General features: G+C 35.9%; 2 protein-coding genes across 4 annotated transcripts; one reads left to right on the forward strand and one right to left on the reverse strand.

The window, feature by feature from the left end:
• Nucleotides 1–2530: 2530 nt before the first annotated feature.
• LOC132545786 (stomatin-like protein 1) lies at nt 2531–14484 on the forward strand. 3 transcript variants are annotated; one of them, XM_060209477.1, is made up of 10 exons: nt 2531–2598; nt 4156–4408; nt 5197–5300; nt 5507–5573; nt 7272–7354; nt 7703–7906; nt 8537–8592; nt 10151–10278; nt 11510–11779; nt 13405–14484. In XM_060209477.1, exons 2-10 carry the CDS (start codon nt 4207–4209, stop codon nt 13638–13640), a joined length of 1350 nt encoding a protein of 449 aa, XP_060065460.1. In that variant the 5' UTR covers nt 2531–2598; nt 4156–4206; the 3' UTR covers nt 13641–14484. The 3 variants fall into 3 exon arrangements, with proteins under 3 accessions (XP_060065460.1, XP_060065459.1, XP_060065461.1); XM_060209476.1 differs by having other exon boundaries at nt 2564–2598; nt 4164–4408; XM_060209478.1 differs by lacking the exon at nt 4156–4408 and having other exon boundaries at nt 2579–2598.
• A 1107-nt stretch (nt 14485–15591) lies between these two features.
• On the reverse strand, nt 15592–23523 carry LOC132545780 (proteasome assembly chaperone 1-like). Its single transcript, XM_060209469.1, has 6 exons — nt 23435–23523; nt 21547–21656; nt 20494–20705; nt 19726–19924; nt 19033–19169; nt 15592–16547 (listed from the first exon to the last, which is right to left on the reverse strand). Exons 1-6 carry the CDS (start codon nt 23521–23523, stop codon nt 16473–16475), a joined length of 822 nt encoding a protein of 273 aa, XP_060065452.1. The 3' UTR covers nt 15592–16472.
• Nucleotides 23524–23567: the final 44 nt, after the last annotated feature.

Consider the following 23567-nt stretch of genomic DNA (forward strand, 5'->3'; position numbering starts at 1 on the left):
TACCCGATTTCGTCCAGCTTCTGTAATCACTGTTATATCACTGAAAGTAGATATATCATAACAACTGTTACAAGGGAAACAAAGAATACACAAAGGACACGATAGATAAGAAAAAACTCAATCAGTCATCACAGACCATGAAAATGTAACCCTGGTAAAATACTAGCCGCAACATACCACTCGGCTAGGGAGAACTTCTCTTTAGCTCGAATGGTTGAGCATTAGACTAGTAAGCCAGGGGTACCGGGTTCGATTCCTAGCTTAGGCATTGAGATGAAAAATGACCTCTGTTACATTTGCGCCCATGTAGGGACCCGGGATTAGTACTTAGCCATGCCCAACCAGCATCGCTGTGACCCCTGAAAACTCGAGGACGAGTAATTTCCTGGAGGGGGAGTATGTAACCCTGGTAAAATACTAGCCGCAACATACCACTCGGCTAGGGAGAACTTCTCTTTAGCTCGATTGGTTGAGCGTCAGACTAGTAAGCCAGGGGTCCCGGGTGCGATTCCTAGCGGAGACATTGAGATGAAAAACACCTATATGTCAACCAAATCACGCTCCACACTCAAATTCAGTCAAACTGGAGCAAGATATGAACAAAAGACAATTACCACAGAGAGTCCAGAAAGTATGTGAGGAGAATAAAACGAGGTGTTCAGGGTGAGTAAGCGTCTGCTGTTTCGCCGACGACACCCGCCATGTAAATCATGGTCATTTCAAGCAATTAACGTCACGTTCTGAAATGAGAAGAACACAGAAAGCAACAACGGAACTAAAAGTGTAAACTATCGAGCATCAAACATGTCCTACTTAATATCGCATTAGGAAATAGAATATTTCTCAATGAGATCATCGTGACGACAAGACTTAATCGTCATTTTTATCAATTTGCATCTCTCGATTTCCTGTGTTGTAAGTTTTTCTCAGTTGCCGACATCTTGCACAAGCCTGTAAACACCTTAGGTAGCGGATGCAGGTATGTTGCTCTCCAGAAAAAGAAAATTAAAAAAAAACACAAACGTCCATTTTAACATGCAAAAATTGTTTGTTTGCTTATTTTTTCTCCCTGTAAACAGCCCCTGACTGGGACCGGGCGCTGACTGGGACCGTTACGATAGACAACTCGTGCGCTGATACCAGTATGTACCTGATACCGGTATGTACGTGATACAATCACATGTAACGTAATATACTGTATGATATTTCAACGTAAGAGTATAAAAAGAGTTTTATTCTTTGACGATCTGAAATTTATCAAAAATAAAATCGAAAGCTTTCTCTTTCTTCTGTTGTATATCTTATAATTAATAAACACGCCCTCTACGAAGACGGTCACAGTCTCCTCAAGCCAAGATCATGAAATTTAACGTCTGATATTTTCCGGTAGTTTCATCGTATTTAAACAGAAAACGACTCCATCGAGTCTTTGATCAACCGAAATCAATTATGAGACAGAAATCAAGTAAGTTGTTTTTTTTTAATTTTATATTCTAATAAACACCGGCATCACCAAAAACGTTTATTTCAAGATGAAACTAACCTGTTCACCTCCATCTTCAAGAAATAATAGGATGCGAGGTTACATGAGTTTATTTTCCTATCAAAAAAGATCTCCGTTACACTTATTTTTCACAGATAAATATACAAGACGTCAGCTGTCCAAGTAATTTTTAGTTTAAACTTCATTTAATTTACATCAACTGCAAAACAAGTTTTTTCCAACTTAAATGAAGTGTGAGAATGTAGAAGGAAAACTGAGACCGATGTAAACCCACGCGCACGTGGTCGAGTCGCCAACTGCAGTACAGAAATATAAGCCGCATTTTGGCGAGGATGAAAAAAGACGAATGGTGTCTTTCTGTCTCGAGCCAAAATGCGGATTATATTCTAAGACACTGGTCATGTATTCTATCATTCTGCAACATTAATCGAAAATCAGACGATCAAAACTTCAACAGTTTCGTTGTTCAATACAGAGACGTATATATACGTGATATACGTCTCAGTTCAATATTCGTTTACCTGACTTTGACGTCATGCTTAATTTTGCTTGATGACGTTACGCCAAAATAACTGTTCCGCGTGGAGATATAGTTTCACACGTCAACGGATATGGCAGCGATTTTATGAATTTTCGTAAAAAGTTTTGTTTATTAAACTCATAAAATCGCTTAACTCAATAGATATTTATATCTATTTTGTAACTGATGCTGCCATTGTCGGAATACGCCTGCCACATGTGTTTTTTGTTGTATTCGGCATTGACGGAAAGCAATGGGGTGGATACAAAAGAAGACTTGTGTCCAATGAAAAAATCGCAGTGATATATCTTTAAAGTTTAGAAACTATAGCAAAAATTGTTATTATTAACAACAAGCAAATTATTTTGAGTATTTTTATTACATATTATTCAGCATAATTTCCGTATTTTCAATTCCTATCCATGTTCCACTTCCGGGTTTTAGTTCGAACTTTCATTTGTTTACTTTCCGGTCATGATGTTGTGGGCAACTGCGGTTAAGACTGGCTGAATATCATGACAGTCTGATAATCGTTGTCAATGAAAACCTGTTAAAAATGTCGGAATTCAAATGCGTAAGTATGCAATATCTCACATGTAACGTGCTATAGAATTAAACATGACCCCGAATATTTTTCAATAAGCACATACATGTACAAAAGTCGGTCGATTTCGAAATCGTGCCGATACCAGACGTGGTATATAATTCATCTGTAGGTCGATAATTCAGCTTCATATTTTCAACAAACCATCAGTAACATTTTATTTGCTAATAAAACTTTCAAAAACTGTATACTACCACCTGTTTACATTGAAAACATTCAGAAAATAGATTTATTCACTGTGCATATATTCATTGTGTGTATTAATTTATTTAATACACAGTTCCCTCTATTTTTATCAAACATGCAGTTCAGACCTTGACAATCTACACATCTCGGCTTGATATTGTATATGTACCAAGTTAAAAGTACAGCTTTACTATTGGATTTTTTTCTTGGATTTGAAGATAGGACCTTAGTCTCAGTGAGCAAGCCATGAGTGTATGCCGTATTCTAGCAAGTCTAGATGATAGGGTGTATAGTCTTTCACAAAGCAAGTCTAGAAGGTAGGATATAGTCACACAAAGCAAACCTAGAGGGTAGGACATAGTCTCACAAAGCAAGTCTAGAAGGTAGGACCTAGTCTCACAAAACAAGTCTGGAGGGTAAGACATAGTCTCACAAAGCAAGTCAAGAGGGTAGGATGTAGTCTCACAAAACAAGTTTAGAGGGTAGGACATAGTCTCACAAAGCAAACCTAGAGGGTAGGACATAGTCTCACAATACAAGCCTGGAGGGTAGGACCTAGTCTCACAAAACAAGTCTAGAGGGTAGGACCTAGTCTCACAAAACAAGTTTAGAGGGCAGGACATAGTCTCACAAAGCAAGCCTAGAGGGTAGGACATAGTCTCACAATACAAGCCTGGAGGGTAGGACCTAGTCTCACAAAACAAGTCTAGAGGGTAGGACATAGTCTCACAAAGCAAGCATAGAGGGTAGGACATAGCCTCACAAAGCAAGACTAGAAGGTAGGACATAGTATCACAAAGCAAGTCTGGAGGGTAGGACCTAGTCTCACAAAGCAAGCCTAGAGGGTAGGACATAGTCTCACAAAACAAGTCTAGAGGGTAGGACCTAGTCTCACAAAGCAAGTCTAGAGGATAGGACATAGTCTCACAAAGCAAGTCTAGAGGGTAGGACATAGTCTCACAAAGCAAGTCTTAGAAAGAAAACACTACACACCTTGGACCTCTGAACTCATCAGAGCCAACACCGTGACTTCTAGTGTAGGTGTACAGTGTTCCAGATACCCTTCCCGAGAATACCTAGCCCGGTATGCAGGGCGATTGAGGAATAGGGGCAATCAAAGACAGTTATCAATCGCAACAAATTCCAGGTAAGTTTTCGGTTATTTATTGATGTGTCGACCGGTTTCACCCGAACTTATGTGGGTTTCATCAGGACCTGACCCTGAACATCAGGGTCCTGATGAAGCCCACTTAAGTTCGGGCAAAACCGGTCGACACATCAATAAATAACCGAAAACTTACCTGGAAATTGTTGCGATGGATAACTGTCTTCAATTAACAGTCTTACAGATTCCATCAAAGACAGAATTGATGCCTCTTTAACCTCACATCAATGGCTGCTAAGTACTCTCGATTACCTACTGAAGACAGTGTGAGTCTGGATTACAGTTCTCCATTCTCCTATGGTGCCAGAGAAAATTCAACCAGTTACAACTCGTACTACACCTACGGAGGCAACATGGAGAAAAAATACCGTTCACATTACACATACGATGGGCAAAATCATAATGATAGAGATGCCAGGATTCATATTGGTAAGGAATAAAACTGTCCTGTACAATTTAGTCATTATGAAATAAAATACATGTCAAATTAGTATTTTTGAAGTCAGTTTGATCCTGTGGCTGTTTGTCATTGTGTTAATTAACTACTTTATCTCAAACTTGCTCGCAATGTTTTGGTATTATCAGTTATTTATTTGCCATTAACGATATTTACACTGCAAAAAGTGAAAAAAACTCAGAGGCGTTTACATCTGTCCTATCCTACTGGTTGACATCATTCAATTACCACTGTGATTATTGTGAAAACAAATAAATACAATATGTACAGAAGTCTTGAGAAACAGTAACAGGCTTTCGGAATTTAGAACAATAATTTGTGGTTTCATTGAAAAAATGTGTATGTGTTAACTCTGCAAAGATTCTATGTTCTCTCAACAACACATAAATAATCTATACATTGTTTTATTTATTCCAAGAAATATTAGTTTAAACTTGTTGATACATATGTGTATTTTGGTGTATTTTTATTTTTACTTATGGAATACAAATCTAAAACAAGTTGGTAAACACTGTGAAGGGAATGCTGATTGTACTTTATTTTTGGGTTCAATATATATATAGTTATGTATTGTACTTTGAAAAATGTTCAGATGTATGGCCATTTTAGAGGTTAATCAAACAAAGAATATTACAAAATCTATTTTGGAAAACCTCACAAGGATGTCCACTAAATTATCTTTTTCCAACCAGAGTAGTTTATTCAAAACGATAAAAACTAAACATACTATTATCTTAATACTTGTAATATTGTTTTACAGAGAAGCGGTCCCTGTTGTCAAATGTCTGTCATTATTTCATGATTGGCTTGGGATTCCTACTACTGGTCATTACATTTCCTATATCTGGATGGTTCTCTTTCAAGGTCAGTTCATATCAAATTATATTTGAAATCTTATATGACATCAAGGCAGTCAAATCTATTTATGGAACACATTTATGGAATGGTTTAAGGTTTTGACTACTAATCTTGTTCAACTGATTTTAATTCCTATATATCAGCTACCTGATACCACATTTCTTAATGAAACTCATTTGTTTTGATCACGATTCTCACAACTTTATTGACAGAGGATTTCAGAGTTTGAACGACTAGCAGTGTTTAGACTTGGACGTCTTCAGGGAGTGAAAGGCCCAGGTACTGTATACTGTAAACCTTGCTGTATAATCAGGGAAAAAAGGCCCAGGTATAGTATACTGTATATCTAGCTGTATAATCAGGGAGTGGAAGGCCCTGATACTGTATATCTATCTGTATAATCAGAGAGTGGAAGGAACAGATACTGTACACTGTATATCTAGCTGTATAATCAGGGAGTGCAAGGGCCAGATACTGTATACTGTATATCTAGCTGTATAATCAGGGAGTGGAAGGCCCAGATACTGTACACTGTATATCTAGCTGTATAATTAGGAAGTGCAAGGGCCAGATACTGTATACTGTATATCTAGCTGTATAATCAGAGAGTGGAAGGACCAGATACTGTATACTGTATATCTAGCTGTATAATCAGGGAGTGGAAGGCCCAGATACTGTACACTGTATATCTAGCTGTATAATCAGGGAGTGGAAGGCCCAGATACTGTACACTGTATATCTAGCTCTATAATCAGGGAGTGGAAGGCCCAGATACTGTATACTGTAAACCTTGCTGTATAATCAGGGAATAGAAGGCCCAGGTATTGTATACTGTATATCTATCTGTATAATCAGGGAGTGGAAGGCCCTGATACTGTATATCTATCTGTATAATCAGGGAGTGGAAGGCCCTGATACTGTATATCTATCTGTATAATCAGAGAGTGGAAGGACCAGAAACTGTATATCTATCTGTATAATCAGGGAGTGGAAGGCCCAGATACTGTACACTGTATATCTAGCTCTATAGTCAGGGAGTGGAAGGCCCAGATACTGTATACTGTATATCTAGCTGTATAATCAGAGAGTGGAAGGCCCAGATACTGTATACTGTATATCTAGCTCTATAGTCAGGGAGTGGAAGGCCCAGATACTGTACACTGTATATCTAGCTGTATAATCAGGGGGTGGAATCACCAGGTATTATATACTGTGTGCTAGCATTATCAAACCATTGATATCACTTTCACATTTTATAACAACATTCTTTTGCAAATGTACTGGTCCCACACATCACTAACCAAACATTTTATAATGCTTTCTCCTAAGCTTGTCAGAATTTTGAGAAGTTCTAGGAAGTATCTGGACTGTTTTTCAGTCATCTGATGATGGTGGTCTATTCTAATTTCCCCATGTCTTTCTGTCTGTAAACAATTAGAGTTATTGCTATTTTTTGAGAACTATTGGATGGATCTCTCTAAAATTCCACATGTATGTTCCCCTTGGTCCTTGGTTTGGCCCATTCAATTGTGGGACTGATCAGACAAATAAGATTGCCAACAGACGGCCATCTTGGATTTTGGGACTGATCAAAAAAACAAAAATGGCGTACAGGTGACCATCTTGGATTCTGTAGTTGAAGATTATTTTTGCTATTTCTTAAATTTTATAGCGTTGAGAGCTAAAACAGAGGAAAATAATAGAGCATAAGGGAAAAGATCCATTTTTCAAAGATCAAATAAAGATCAAATAATAATGAGCACCAAGATCCCTCTTAAATCTCTCGTTTGGAAGAAAGGACTTTGCTAACAAGATCAGTTCATAGAGCCGCAGGTAGCTAAGAAGTGCTGACCTATCTATGGACACCAGTAATCGCATATTACACTGAAGCACACGCGCTCAACTAACCAATCACATGTTTGTAGGATTTATCCTGGAAAGGACTGTAGTTTCAGAATATCTAGGTCTTATTTTCAGGTATGGTGTTTGTCCTGCCCTTGATAGACCATGTTGTGAAGGTAGACATCCGTCTGAAAGCTTTTAATGTTCCTCCACAACAGGTGATTATCACTTTTTCATGAGCAAAGGGAAATAACTCTGTATTATTGTTATTTGGTTAATAAGTAGTGGCCTCCTTATCATTTAGATGACAAATAAATCTGATTATTGTTTGTGTAGTTGGGTATGTAATTTGACTGACTCACCATTTTGATTGATTTATCTATCCAGTTGGAGCTCCAACACAATGCTTGGTGATGAGTCTAGTTTATGATATAGAACTGTTGGAATTATTCACTTCTATTTTTTGGTACATTTATAATAACATTGGGTCCTATGGGTAACCTTTCACTGGAATATCACTGTCTGGGTCATTATTGGCATCTAACACTGTGGTACTGTTCCTGTAGTTGATAACTGCCGACAGAGCCATCATCGAAGTTGGAGCAGATGTCCAATATCGGATTAAGGATGTGACCAAGTCCATCACTTGTATAGAAAACCCAAATCAGAGTCTGAGGGGGCTTGTCCAGGCCTCACTCACCAATCACCTCTTGTCAAAGGAACTCGCAGTCATTGAAAAACAAAAGACCTGGATTATTTCCAGTATTGAGGTAGGTCTACTGTGAATATGTATCAAACACTTACATAATAACAGCTAATGGATATAATATCATCACTTTTTCTTGTGAAGGATTTTATTGTTACAAGAATGATCACATTAACAATATGACAACATGTAAATAGACTACTGAAAGTCAGGTAACTTAAAGACTATTAATTATATCAATTAAATGTACCTTATACCATCATTATTGTAATCATTGCCTTGGCATTACAGGTTTGAGTCAAAATTATGTTTTTGTCTTTCTGAAGAATTCCAGTCAGTAATGAATTAACCTTTATAGCTTAACAGAAGTGCATAAAATGGCAAAAAATGGAGGGAAAAAAGCATAAAAAAAAAATTAAGAAAGGAAAAGTCTTGAATTTCAGTAATAACACAAAATGAAATCTTTTGTGGAGATCAGTTTCATCAAATGTTCAGTTATTTTATCAAATATCACGGAAAATGTATTGTTTTCCATAGCATTATTACTTGATAAAACTTGTAAAAGTGAGTTTAGGGAGAGTCCATAACATTACATACTTTAGTACATAGTGTACCAATTCTCTGATTCACCTCTAGCAAAGTTTCCTCTAGAACTGGTGATAGTTGAATACCTACAACTCACTTTGGTTTACAGGAGGACAGTAACAGAACAGCAGCTAACTGGGGCTTGGAGATAACTAGGATACAATTGTAAGTACTATTGGTAAGATACAGTTGTTAATACACTGGGGGCAGGACAGTTGCCTGGATACAATTGTAAGTACTCTGGGGGCTGGACAGTTGCTAGGATACAGTTGTAAGTACACTGGGGGCTGGACAGTTGCAAGGATACAGTTGTAAGTACATTGGGGGCTGGACAGTTGCTAGGATATAGTTTTAAGTACACTGGGGGCTGGACAGTTGCTAGGATACAGTTGTAAGTACATTGGGGGCTGGACAGTTGCTAGGATACAGTTGTAAGTACACTGGGGGCTGGACAGTTGCTAGGATACAGTTGTAAGTACATTGGGGGCTGGACAGTTGCTAGGATACAGTTGTAAGTACATTGGGGGCAGGACAGTTGCCAGGATACAGTTTTAAGTACACTGACAAGGGAAATTTCCTTATAATTGGTTTGGTGCACAGTGCATTAGGGAATACAATAATAGACTGATACAATATAATGTAATTCTCTTAAGACAAAACTAGGTATTTACAGGGCATTTAGATATTCAATAGTGACTTAAGGGAAATATTTACAGGGCATTTAGATATTCAATAGAGACTTAAGGGAAATATTTACAGGGCTTCAGGGAAATATTTACAGGACATTTAGATATTCACTAGTTACTTAAGGGAAATATTTACAGGGCATTTAGATATTCAATAGTTACTTAAGGGAAATATTTACAGGGCATTTAGATATTCACTAGTTACTTAAGGGAAATATTTACAGGGCATTTAGATATTCACTAGAGACTTAAGGGAAATATTTACAGGGCATTTAGATATTCAATAGAGACTTAAGGGAAATATTTACAGGGCATTTAGATATTCAATAGGGACTTCAGGGAAATATTTACAGGGCATTTAGATATTCAATAGAGACTTAAGGGAAATATTTACAGGGCATTTAGATATTCAATAGTTACTTAAGGGAAATATTTACAGGGCATTTAGATATTCACTAGTTACTTAAGGGAAATATTTACAGGACATTTAGATATTCAATAGGGACTTCTGGGAAATATTTACAGGACATTTAGATATTCAATAGGGACTTCTGGGAAATATTTACAGGACATTTAGATATTCACAAGGGACTTAAGGGAAATATTTACAGGACATTTAGATATTCACTATTTACTTAAGGGAAATATTTACAGGACATTTAGATATTCACTTGGGATTTAGATAAAATATTTATGGGGCATTGATATATTTACTGGAAATTTAGGGGTATATTTACATGCTATTTAAATATTTAATGGGGATTTAGGGAATTTAGATATTTATTGGGGATTTACATGAGATTTAGGGTAAAATTTACAAGGGATATAGTATAATAGGCATAGAACATCCTCAGAAACTTCCCCCTAATCCAGTTGTTTCTTCAAAATTTCATTTAGATCAACTGCAGAATATAACATTTCCTAGTTTCTTTGATATACAACCAGAATTTTAACATGGGAAGGGACAGTGTCAGATTTTTTATAGAACCTACTCAAATGTTCTTTGTAGTTTTTATCCAATTTAATGATTTTTGCAGACCACCAATCAAGTTACTGAAGCCTCCTGAGGCAGCCCCTAAGAGTGGAGCCCCCAACATAATGATGCCCCCTGGTCTCCCTCAAACATTCCAACAGCTCACCTCAGTGATAATGGAGGCAGCAGCAGGTAAGAGGGGACATTATTGTGTCCTCCTAGTAGGGGGAAATTATCTGTCAATCCAGTCCATAAGCTTACCTGGCATGTTATCATAAGTTCAACATTTTGTAAACTGTAAACTTTCAGTGGGTGTATGAATTTGTTTCCGAGACAAAAAAATAATGTGAGCAATCTAAAATCTAAAACTCTGAATTAAAATTGCTTCCAACAGAAAAACGATGGGCATTGATATGGTGTTAAAACTGTCATTCCCTGTTAGAAAGTAAATATGGTTTTATTGAATGAAGGTTAGTTATCTAATTGAGAATACAGTAAAACACATTTATAAAGAATATATGGGGGACTAAGAAAGTCAGTTTGTTATATACATAGTTTGTTATACAGTTATAACAAATTAAAGGAAAAGCTTTGTATAAATTGTTATCAGAAAATAAAGAAATACATAATTGAACTAATAATAGAATTTTCACCATGTACAGAACAACACACAATATCATGTCCCGTTTTAACACGTTCCAACCAGTCAGTGTTAGATTTGAAGTCATTGTTTCCAAGCCATTTCCAAACTAAGAGCAACTAAAATACTCCATGCTGCTTTACTGATAAAAACTGTTCAGAACTCTAAATACAGAATATCTGAGGTATAGTTAACAACAAATTAGAATTAACTGGACACAGGTATCAATAGTTGTACACATATGTACGACACACACTATAGTGTCGCAGTACTGGCATCACTGAAGCGTGATGACTGCCGAGGGCCACTATGTTATATGGTCACTAATTAGCATTGATATTTACCTAATCAGACCTAGAAGTTGATTTGTTATAAACATTACTTCGGTATGTTAAATTCATTACACTTTGTAAAATCAACAAATGATAGGACACTTGTTTGTGAATTAACATACTGTGTTATAGCCATAAATTCACCATTTTACTGTATTATCATTGTCAAATCAAAAATAGTTAATTTGGCTCTAGTTGACATTTCAGCACCCTAATTCCAGGTGTAGTGTAACTTTTCAGTGTAGCTCCTCTGTAGTGAAATGTTATGTATAATCAAGTGAATCTGCAGAAATAATTAACCTTGAATAAAGTGCTATCCATGATTATAATAAATTTTTAGTCAAAACACAATTCAATATCAGTGAATTATTAATAACAGATCAATTTGGTTGAGTTTTAAGACTGATGAATGTATCCCAGTGACTCTTAATGAGATGTATTCTGTTTACAGCCAATCAGAGCCATGGAGCTGAAAGTGAGGCTGTTGACGTGGAGCCACCAGACGTAGTCACTGTAATATCCGAGGATGGAGCTGTCGGGAGCAATGATATAATGTCAGAGCAACTTGTCACACCCTTGGAACAAGTCCCTACACCCCGTGACATCCTCTTACAGACCAATGATCTCCTCACTGAGGCAATGGTCAAGAGCGTTCGAGCTGTGTACCAGTTCAATATCGGTGGAAAAGATGGTGGAACATTTTATTTGGATCTGAAAAATGGTACAACACTAAAACATGTTTGAAAATTTTGTGTCGTAAAAGAACCAGACATAAACTAAATATTTTAGTTTGGAATTGATAATTGTAATAAATTTATCATAAATTGTTTTATTTAGAAATAAGGTTTATGTATATTTTTATTCCCACGCCATATTAGAGGGCATACAATATTAGCCATATCTGTCACTCCCTGTAGCATCACATCAAGTCCTGTTCTGTTCAGCGTGTGTCATCACTCTAACAATTCCACTTCTTCAGGGATTTTTTTCTAACCTGAGGTAAAGGTCAACAACTCAACTATGACAATATCTCAGATGACTTACTGTTTCAAGGTTCCAAGGTCAAGGCCATTGTTACTATTGATAAGAAGTCAAACATTTATACTTTTATGTACAGGAATAGGGACATCCATGTCTTACAGGCATTACCTAGTTGTTTCCAGTGTATACATGTACCGTTGAACTATGTTATCCATAACCTCACTTTGATAAAAAAAAATGGAGTCCAAGGGTTGTCTTGAGATTGCCACAGTTCTATAATCCGGGGGTTGTCCCAGTTCTAAAGTCCTGAGATTGCCACAGTTCTAGATCAGGGGTTGTCCCAGTTCTAAAGTCCTGAGATTGCCCAAAGTCTAGAATCCGGGGGTGTCCCAGTTCTAAAGTCCTGAGATTGCCCAAAGTCTAGAATCCGGGGGTGTCCCAGTTCTAAAGTCCTGAGATTGCTCAAAGTCTAGAATCCGGGGGTTGTCCCAGTTCTAAAGTCCTGAGATTGCCCAAAGTCTAGAATCCAGGGGTTGTCCCAGTTCTAAAGTCCTGAGATTGCCCAAAGTCTAGAATGCGGGGGTTGTCCCAGTTCTAAAGTCCTGAGATTGCCCAAAGTCTAGAATCCATGGGTTGTCCCACTTCTATAGTCCTGAGATTGCCCCTGGTCTAGAATCCGTAGGTTGTCCCAGTTCTAGAGTCTTGAGATTGCCCCAGTTGTAGAATCCATGACAAGAAAACTAAAAACTTAATTTGTGGGACCAAAACCTTAACAAAAATTCTAAATTGACTTCAAGTTAGAGCATATGATTTGGTAAGATGGAAACATATATGATTAAAAAAATTGGTTTAAACAACATCATCAAGTCGAGTAGAATTCATTCTGGTCATTCACTTTTGTAACCTAACAATTGGAAATCTGTTATGTTAAACAGTTGTCACACTGGAAAATATAGGAGTATATCCTATGTCTGTTGTTATACTAGATTGTTATAAAGAGTTTCATAACACTGATTACTGTCCCAGTTCTAGAGTCATGAGATTGCCTCAGTTGTAGAATCCAGGGGTTGTCCCAGTTCTAGAGACTGGAGGTTGTGCCAGTTTGAGAGTAGGAAGTTGCCCTAATTCTAGAGTAGGAGGTTATCTGCTTTTGTTAGAACTTGTTACTTAACTTTATCACATCAATGTTCCATGGAAATTAAGATTCTTTCTGTAGCACTCTAACCACAGTTGGTATGTTGGACAAGAAAACAAAAGACTTAATTTGTGGGACCAAAACCTTAACAAAAATTGTAAATTGACTTCAAGTTGGAGCATGTGATTTGGTATTTTTACTTGTGCATAAATCCTCGTCAATTCTTGCAGGAAGTGGACATGCTGGAGAGGGAGTGCCCCCTGGTGGTGAACCTGATGTTGTCCTGTCACTCTCTGTCACTGATATGCAGCGAATGTTTATGGACAAACTAAAACCAATGCAGGCCTACATGGGCGGACGTTTGAAGGTGTCAGGAGATCTATCAGCAGCACTTCAGTTGGAGGACATAATAAAAAATGTTGTTAAAAAAATGAAAGGCAGCCAATCTGGGATCCAAATTGTTTAACATAAATATCATCCAACACAACTACATTAGTACCTAATATAACATGTACTTAATGATTACTACACAACTTGTATTGTTCTCAAAACATTTTGCAAAATATAAACAATCCGAAGTCCAAAATGATATTTTGAAACATACATTATGTAAATTTCATATTTTGTCATGTGAAAATAGAAAAAAAAAAACACAGATTTTACCATTAATGGGAACTTTTTATATGCATGCCAAAGTAAGGAAAATGGAGGTATCATGATTCTTCTAAAATGGCAACATATATGATTGAAAAAAAATTGATCTAAACAGCATCATCATGCCAAGTAGAAATCATTCTGGTCATTCACTTTTGTGACTTAACAATTGGAAATCTGTTATGTTAAACAGTTGTCACACTGGAAAATATGGCATTTATCCTATGTCCGTTGTTATACTAGATGTTAGAAAGAGTTTCAAAACATTGATTACTGTTTTTCATTGCTGGGACCGAACAATAGGTGTCAAACGCATATGTGATTTTGTCTTTTCAAGATAACAAAGTGATATTAAGGTTATAGAAATACCTTTCATCTCTCATGCACTTCAGGTTATCACTTTTCTGATCAAACTTCTATGCTGTCAGTGTCACCTGAGAACTACAATCACATTTGTTTCAGATTGTGTAGTGATATATCTGTATACCTAACTAGTGGTGATACAGTGTAGAATTGTTTTGCAGACAATCAGATCTATTTGTACAACTTTACAACAGTAATTAATAATTATCTGCTCAAAGTGTGCTGTGGAATTACTTACTGCTTATTCTAAATTCTTTAAATATATCAGGTATTGTATATGAAAATGGTGGCCATAATTGTGTAATGTATTTTATCACTACAGTTATAATAATTACTGTATTTCATCAGTATATTTAGAATACTTACAAGTAATGTATGTTATCAGTACAGTTATAATACTTTATTCTATCACTACAGTTGAAATACTTACTGTATTTTACCAGTACAGTTAGAATACTGAATGTATTTTACCAATATAGGAAGAATAATTAGTGTGTTTTATCATTACCATTTGTAATACTTGCTGTAAGGACAGGTAGAATAATTCCTGTATTTTATCAGTGAAAACATTTTAAAAACTTTTTTAATTAGCATGCTTGAACTTTGTACAAAATTAATTGGTAGTTTTTTTTATTGTTTTTTTTTTCTGTGCCCCAGCCTATTAACATTTGTCAACCAATATTTACAGAAATCCAGCCCCTGTTATAGAACACTCGTTAATGTTCCTTAAAGGAGTCTATGGTGTCTACGTTATCAGCATTAGGTAAACAATCTCTAGACAGACGTAACATCCTTAAATCATTGGTAGTTGTGTTCATGATATTGTTTATTCTATTGACATTAGATATACATAGATGTGTTTAGATAGTATTTTGTTTATCTATATTTTTTTATTTGATTTGAAATCCTTCAATTGTATGTGTGATACAGAATGCATTATCAGGGTATTCATTTTATATAAACCATTTCTCTGTAAACCTTTATACATGTTTTCAATAATTTATCTTCAATAGAAATCCGCTTTTTCCACACAAGTTTGAATGTTGAAATACACTGGTTTGTTACTACACAAAAAGTCAGTCTTTTATATTGTAACATTGTGTCTTGCACCTTTTGTAAAGGGAGTGCTTCAATTTCATCCATCTGAAATTAATCTATCCGACCTTAGGTCGAGATATCAACATCACACCCTTGGAAAGGGCCTTGTAATTCCCTTCATCGATTAGATCCACATTACAGACTGAACGAGTAGTACAGGTATAAATATTGTGTTAAACACAAGAAGACTATGATAAGTAAAAATAATTTATTCACAAAAATAAAATATTAAAAAAAGAAGAATGAATCTTCCATGTTATCCCTTGTCTTGTTAATTTGGTCATTACTTTCAGTAAGTAGAACATTTATCAATAACGTTAAAAGTTATTTCTCTTAGTACAAAGGGAGGGGCTATAAAGGGTCATTGGGCTTTATTACAATTATTGACTACACTGTGACTAAATGACATGATTATATGTGATGTAATAAAACATACACAGACACTGACGTACTTGCTGACAAATTGTAGGTGTAAAAAGGGGGCGTTTCACAAATATTTTCCTCACATGTTTATATGTACTGCAGAGTTTATGGGCAAAGTGACAGGAAATGCTTGGATTTATATATAAAATTGTTGTTCAAAGGGACAAAATTCTACAGTGTGTGACAAAATTCATCAAAAGACACAAGTGTGGTGATCTATGTGAAATAATTGGGCAGTTACCGTATATTCTGGACAACCTTTGGTATGAAAGTAAAACAAGCAGGCTGTTTCTTACTCAGCTCCTATATATTCATATGTTTATTTGTACATTTTTTCAATAAATACAGAGTTCCTTTACCTTGAAGCCTCTGTGAGATCTAGCTTCATTACAGACATTATACATTAATCCATTGTAGGGAGAGTATGCCATTTAATATGTTCAGTGACCTTTTCAGTTTGTGGGGTTGAACAGTACATCCATTCACAAGGGAATCTGTTGGAATGGACACATTTGTCCATAACAGCATTGGAATTTAGAGTCCAACCATTGCCCAGAATTATCTAGTGTTAGCATCCTGATTTAAAAGGCAGATACTCTGATAACCGATGGTGAGGACGATAGGGAACACCTCACAAATCGTTGATGTCTATTTACTCTCCTTACAGGTAACCACTTAGGTGACATCATATTGCAGTGCAGTGTCCTCTGATCAGTGTTTAGTAGCTCTTGTGTGATGTTGACCCGCAAGCAAAACTAATTCAGAGATACAAAGTATTATGACTAGTATGAAGGGACACTATCTTTTTTAACTCGTCTTCAGCATGTGGATTTTTCTGAAAGAGAAAGTATGGTTGGTGAAATATGAAGACAAAATATAAGTATTGCAGTGTTTGACTTTTGTATCACTGAAGAAACATATAACTTCAGTAAGGAAACTTAAAACTTGACAATTTCGTATTTAAAAGATACTGAACTACTAATATTTTTTCCTGAGAAAACACTACAGAATTGAATTATAGCAATATTACATATACAAACTGCACACCTCTACATCCAATGCATTCACACATGAAGTATAAATGAGGTGAAAACATTTATAGTTTCAGTACTCATTTTATCATGACATCCAGCACTCATCATATTATGTATAATACCTGTCCAGTAAGTGTTGGAGTTCCTTGATAGTATTTGCATTTACAATTTTTGTGAGAGATGATATGCGACTAAACTGCTGATTATGTTTACTGAGAAGATACTCAACAAATGATCATAATTTAAAACAAACGTTACGCTATAGATCACTTTCAAAAAGGACAACACTACACAATACTGGTCATTATTACTGAGGAAATTCTACATTTCTTATTAATTTACTCAGTTTATACTAAAATACAGGTAGCATGCTTTAAGGACAGAATGAAAGATCAGTTCATTGATTAAAGATTTCATTTCTTAACTTTAAAATTAATTTTCTGTAGAAGTTATGGAGAGACAAAACCTGGATCTCATCTTTGATTGGTGTTGAGACCGTACCTGTATCACATCTTTGATTGGTGTTGAGACCGTACCTGTGTTACATCTTTGATTGGTGTTGAGACCGTACCTGTATCACATCTTTGATTGGTGTTGAAACCGTACCTGTGTTACATCTTTGATTGGTGTTGAGACAGTACCTGTGTTACATCTTTGATTGGTGTTGAGACAGTACCTGTATCACATCTTTGATTGGTGTTGAGACAGTACCTGAATTACATCTTTGATTGGTGTTGAGACAGTACCTGTATTACATCTTTGATTGGTGTTGAGAACATACCTGTATTACATCTTTGATTGGTGTTGAGACAGTACCTGAATTACATCTTTGATTGGTGTTGAGACAGTACCTGAATTACATCTTTGATTGGTGTTGAGACAGTACCTGAATTACATCTTTGATTGGTGTTGAGACCGTACCTGTATTACATCTTTGATTGGTGTTGAGACCGTACCTGTATTACATCTTTGATTGGTGTTGAGACCGTACCTGTATTACATCTTTGATTGGTGTTGAGACAGTACCTGTATTACATCTTTGATTGGTGTTGAGACAGTACCTGTATTACATCTTTGATTGGTGTTGAGACAGTACCTGTATTACATCTTTGATTGGTGTTGAGACCGTACCTGTATTACATCTTTGATTGGTGTTGAGACAGTACCTGTATTACATCTTTGATTGGTGTTGAGACAGTACCTGTATTACATCTTTGATTGGTGTTGAGACCGTACCTGTATTACATCTTTGATTGGTGTTGAGACAGTACCTGTATTACATCTTTGATTGGTGTTGAGACCGTACCTGTGTTACATCTTTGATTGGTGTTGAGACAGTACCTGTATTACATCTTTGATTGGTGTTGAGACTGTACCTGTATTACGTCTTTGATTGGTGTTGAGACCGTACCTATATTACATCTTTGATTGGTGTTGAGACAGTACCTGTATCACATCTTTGATTGGTGTTGAGACCGTACCTATATTACATCTTTGATTGGTATTGAGACAGTACCTGTATTACATCTTTGATTGGTGTTGAGACAGTACCTGTATTACATCTTTGATTGGTGTTGAGACAGTACCTGTATTACATCTTTGATTGGTGTTGAGACAGTACCTGTATTACGTCTTTGATTGGTGTTGAGACCGCACCTATATTACATCTTTGATTGGTGTTGAGACAGTACCTGTATTACATCTTTGATTGGTGTTGAGACAGTACCTGTATTACGTCTTTGATTAGTGTTGAGAACATAACTGTATTACATCTTTGATTGGTGTTGAGACAGTACCTGTATCACGTCTTTGATTGGTGTTGAGACAGTACCTGTATTACGTCTTTGATTGGTGTTGAGACAGTACCTGTATTACGTCTTTGATTGGTGTTGAGACAGTACCTGTATTACGTCTTTGATTGGTGTTGAGACAGTACCTGTATCACATCTTTGATTGGTGTTGAGACAGTACCTGTATCACATCTTTGATTGGTGTTGAGACAGTACCTGTATTACGTCTTTGATTGGTGTTGAGACCGTACCTGTATTACATCTTTGATTGGTGTTGAGACCGTACCTGTATTACATCTTTGATTGGTGTTGAGACAGTACCTGTATTACATCTTTGATTGGTGTTGAGACCGTACCTGTATTACATCTTTGATTGGTGTTGAGACCGTACCTGTATTACATCTTTGATTGGTGTTGAGAACATACCTGTATTACATCTTTGATTGGTGTTGAGACCGTACCTGTATTACATCTTTGATTGGTGTTGAGAACGTACCTGTATTACATCTTTGATTGGTGTTGAGTTAAGTAAAGGTAGGAAAGTCTTCATCATGGCAGAGGATAGATAGATAGTATCTGTGTAACAGCAGTAGAGGACAGCTCTGTATCCATGGATCTGACAGCTACTCAACACTGTAAACAACAAAACAGCAGTAGAGGACAGCTCTGTATCCATGGATCTGACAGCTACTCAACACTGTAAACAACAAAACAGCAGTAGAGTACAGCCTGGTAACCATGGATCTGACAGCTACTCAACACTGTAAAAATAACTTATAGATAATAACTCTCAACAGCACGAAACTGCATTCATTGAGTTCCCAAAACCTCCTTTCATAGGGCCTGTGATAACCATGTTGGTTAGGTCAGTTTCTGAGGAAGCTGAGAAAAAGACCTGCTTAAAACTATCTGTACTGGTGTGATGATGTCTTTGGCAAAACACTTCCCTTATTGCTCTCTGTGGCATATAACATTCCTGTTGCTCAGTTTGGAAGCCACCAGCTTCTATTACAAGACCTTTCCTAAAACAAAAAAATACCTTGGCTATTCATGGGATGATAAACCCTCATTTTGTATAACTTCAGGCTTTTTTTTTTCCTTTCTTTTTTGTTAATGAGAAAATCATATGTCATGAAAAAGAAACAAGTCAAGAGCTCCCAAAGTCATACAGAATGTACAATATACTTACACTGGGCTGGTAAACCAGCAATTACATTTGGCTGTTCAACATATGGACAAAGTGGTGTTCCAGCAAACTTGACTGATTTTAAGGCTCGGAGGAAAGGAGGCTGCATGTCCAAAATAGGAATGTCACTTCTATAATCACTGGTGGAACATGAACACAGTATAGAAATGTAAGTCTTACTGAGACATATCCCAGCAAACAACTGAAAAATAAGTATATAAAGATATGTTATATATATTTATAAGTGGAAAATAAGACATGTATAATAAGCAGTACCTGACATGCTTGGTATTGCAGTCTTTAGCTATAAAATAACTAAAAGCATGGATACAAAGATTGTATAACAGCAAACAAGTCTTAAAGCTGACCCTGGTGGATGGCAATGACAGAATGACATGTAGATATTTCAGTTATAAATTCACCCATATATAGGGAAGGGAAAAGATGATATCTAACAGGGTTTTTCATATAATATCAAATTCGTTGAACAAGTGTATTGTTTTTATATGAATCAATCTCCCCAGGAAATTCGGTAAAAAATAAACAAATAAATTCAATGAATCATTTATTGAGACACAGATGGTGCAACAAATAACATCAAGAAAGTGATCCTTACTCATCACCAGGAATGTGATATAAAACCGGTTAATAAGCTATACAATTGTCTATAGTGAGGTTTACATCATACTAAAAAAGGTTCCATCATAAACACCTCAAAGTCTTACCTACATGAGAATAACAACCATCCAGGTATCAACAACTGGTGCTTACCTTGGTTACAAAAGAATATGATTGTTCAGGTGTGATGTCAACATTACATTGACAGACCATGATCAGTGGATTCTGAGTACTCCTGTATAGGTAACAAGTCTTATCTGTCGGTGATGTCTGTTGAAATGTGTTAAAGTCATGCTCCTTCATTCCACCAAAAATTCCACCAATCAACTCAAACTCTTGGTGCAGGATGTAGGCCCTCACAAAACCTGAAACATTTTTTTTGTTTTTGTTTTTTTTTTACATTTGCATTCAATAACAACAAAACATTACCACAAACAACTCACACATCAGACCTATATTACAGCTATCGAAACTTGTCAATAAATGACCATACATATATTCTCTGTCACCGAGTACCCTGTCTATTCAGGAAACAGTTGATTCTTTAAGAACTGATAATGCTTACTTATTAAATCTGTGAAGCTTCTTTGAAAGTTGGTGTATAAGTCTTGACATCAGCAAAATATCGGCAAAATATCATTATTTTTAATTGAGAGTTATATTATTGCTCTTTAGGAGAAGTTTAAAAAATTATGATGCTTAAAGTTATTCACATATTTAATACTTCATATTTAATACTTGTCTCTAGTCATCTGAACTATGATAGTTCTTTAACCCAACACACTACAGAATAAATAGCATGACCCTAAGCCTTTTGGTTATAATAAAAAATATTTAAAGCTTTAACAACCAGATTCCTTTGTCCTACAAAGACACTTGAACTAGAATTCTTCATTATTCAAAGAGAGTTTATTAAATCTTTAAACAGACTTATTTGTCCTGAAAAGTTTTAAATGCTTTTCATTTGAAAAAAAGGTGTCCTTCATGAGGTGCCTTACATGGTGCAAGCTATACATTACATATTTCATTATTTCATTACCAAGGATTTTTTTTTTCAAAGTTCATAACACAATTCACATTTGACCTTTGTGGTCAAGAAAATTGATCAAAGATCATTTGGCTGAACAGGTAATATTGAATGCCATGCCTGACCCTTATTCACAGGCACATCACATTTATTTAAATCTTTTAGATTTCTGACATCACCTGTAGCAGCTGGGCCTATTGCCACAATTAGTGTATCACACGGCAGTTTCCCCTCATCTGCTGTCTTCATATCTGTCTGGGCCTTTTCTGACCATCTCATCCATAAATCACTGAAACAGGAATAAATTTTAAATGTATAAAAGTAATTGTAGTGTTTGTTTCCATATCAGAGATTAATTCTAAGGGAAAATACAAAAAAAAAAAAAAAAAAATGAAACTCTTAACATATAAAATATTGATGGCTCAAAGCAATTAAAATATTTTTTGCTGAAGTCAATTCACACAAACTGAAACATATTAAAGTTTGTAGATGTAGCATTTACTTCTGTATAGCATTAACTTCTAAAAGTTTTAAGTTTCGCCATGAATGTATGTTAACAAAGTCCTTTTATATGCATCTCAACAGTGAAAAGCTGTATTAACATCCCTACAATGCAAAAGGCAGAAATCATTTTGTACTTCCTACATAAAAAACATGTTTTCTGAAATCAAGAGTAAATAAGCTTTCCTTGTTTTTTTTTTTTTTTAATCTTAATGTCTCATACTATATTTCCCAAAACATTCTTAGTCTTTTGATGCGCATGGAGATGAAATTGTCTGTAATTGTTTTCATGCATCATAGGAAGTGGCTACACATGAGTCTTCATTGGTCTAGTAATGTACGATTTATCCTGATGATTTGTAACAGAAAGGAGTGATGAAAAACATCCTACCACTGCTGGAGTTCAAAGTAGTGACCTGTAATCTCAACTTCTACAGATTTATCACTAGATAAATGTGTCTTGAACTTTCGTCCAAGTAAGATTTTTGCATAATGGCAAAGCTCTTCTTGCACTTCACGTCCAGGATGATAGGACCAGGGACATGATCCATTTGAAAAAAATTCTTCTGGAAGTGACATTATAGAGCATAGGTGCCATCATCCTCAATACTCCAAAGATTACGATCACTTTCGCTCTGTGCACCCCTGGAACATTTCATGGCAAAAACTGAAGGCACAAGCAAAGTAATGTCATTGGTTTCAGGAGAAAACCAGTCACAGGCTAACACATTCCTTTTGAAGATTACAAAGGAGTGACATCCAGCTATAAAGCAATTACAATATAATGTTATGTAACCTCAAGATTCATTTAATGTACATCTAAGGATCAAACTAGTCTTTTTATCTTGTCCATAAGGTGTCGCACATGAAATTTTCGATTTTGCCATGACATGTTCCAGGGGCGCAGAGAGTGAACGTGATTACAACCCCTGGAGTACCGAGGATGAGGTGATATGCACTTTACCAGCAGCTAACTTTTATATTATACAAAATTACTATAATGCTTTTTTTGCTTTCCCGAATTTGTTTGACTTAATATATATGATACAACTATACATTAAGATCTTTTTATTCAAATGAAATTGGCATGAATAAAAAATTGTTTATTCCTTGAAGTACTTGTCATATAATGTCAACCAATATCATGACGTTACAACATATATACAAGCACGAAAAACGTCAACGACACAATAATTGCACGATTGACCACTTGCTGTAGCGCGCAAATTTTTATTTATTTCTAACCAGTTAACCAAAATTTATTGGCGTTTTAATTTCTTGATACATTTAACCGAGAATATCGTGACATTGTGGCGTGTACGCTTCGTTATATCCATGCACTGCCTGACTTATATTAGTCTTCTCCTGCAATAAGACATACACTGATTATGATTTGTAACTGGCCAAAAAGGCAACCATTATCCTGGGTTCACGCTTGGCAGTGACGATGCAAAACACGTGTTTTTTTTTTAAATCTTGTGGTTGAATGAACCTTGTTGGTATGTACAAGAATTAATTTGAGAATTGAAATAACGTTGACCGAACATTGAATCTGTCAATGATTACCAGTCTAAAGGTTCCAGATCTTCATCGTCATCGTCATCATCCACTGCTCTTGATGAGACGGGCAATATTTCTCCAAAGAACGTCGCCATGATTAAATTTTGATCTACATCATTAATAAGCTTCACATTGGGAG

The sequence above is a fragment of the Ylistrum balloti genome, unplaced genomic scaffold, assembly GCF_031769215.1.
Source record: "Ylistrum balloti isolate Yb309-2 unplaced genomic scaffold, AGI_CSIRO_Ybal_v1 Utg369856, whole genome shotgun sequence".
Classification (NCBI taxonomy): Eukaryota; Metazoa; Mollusca; class Bivalvia; order Pectinida; family Pectinidae; genus Ylistrum; species Ylistrum balloti.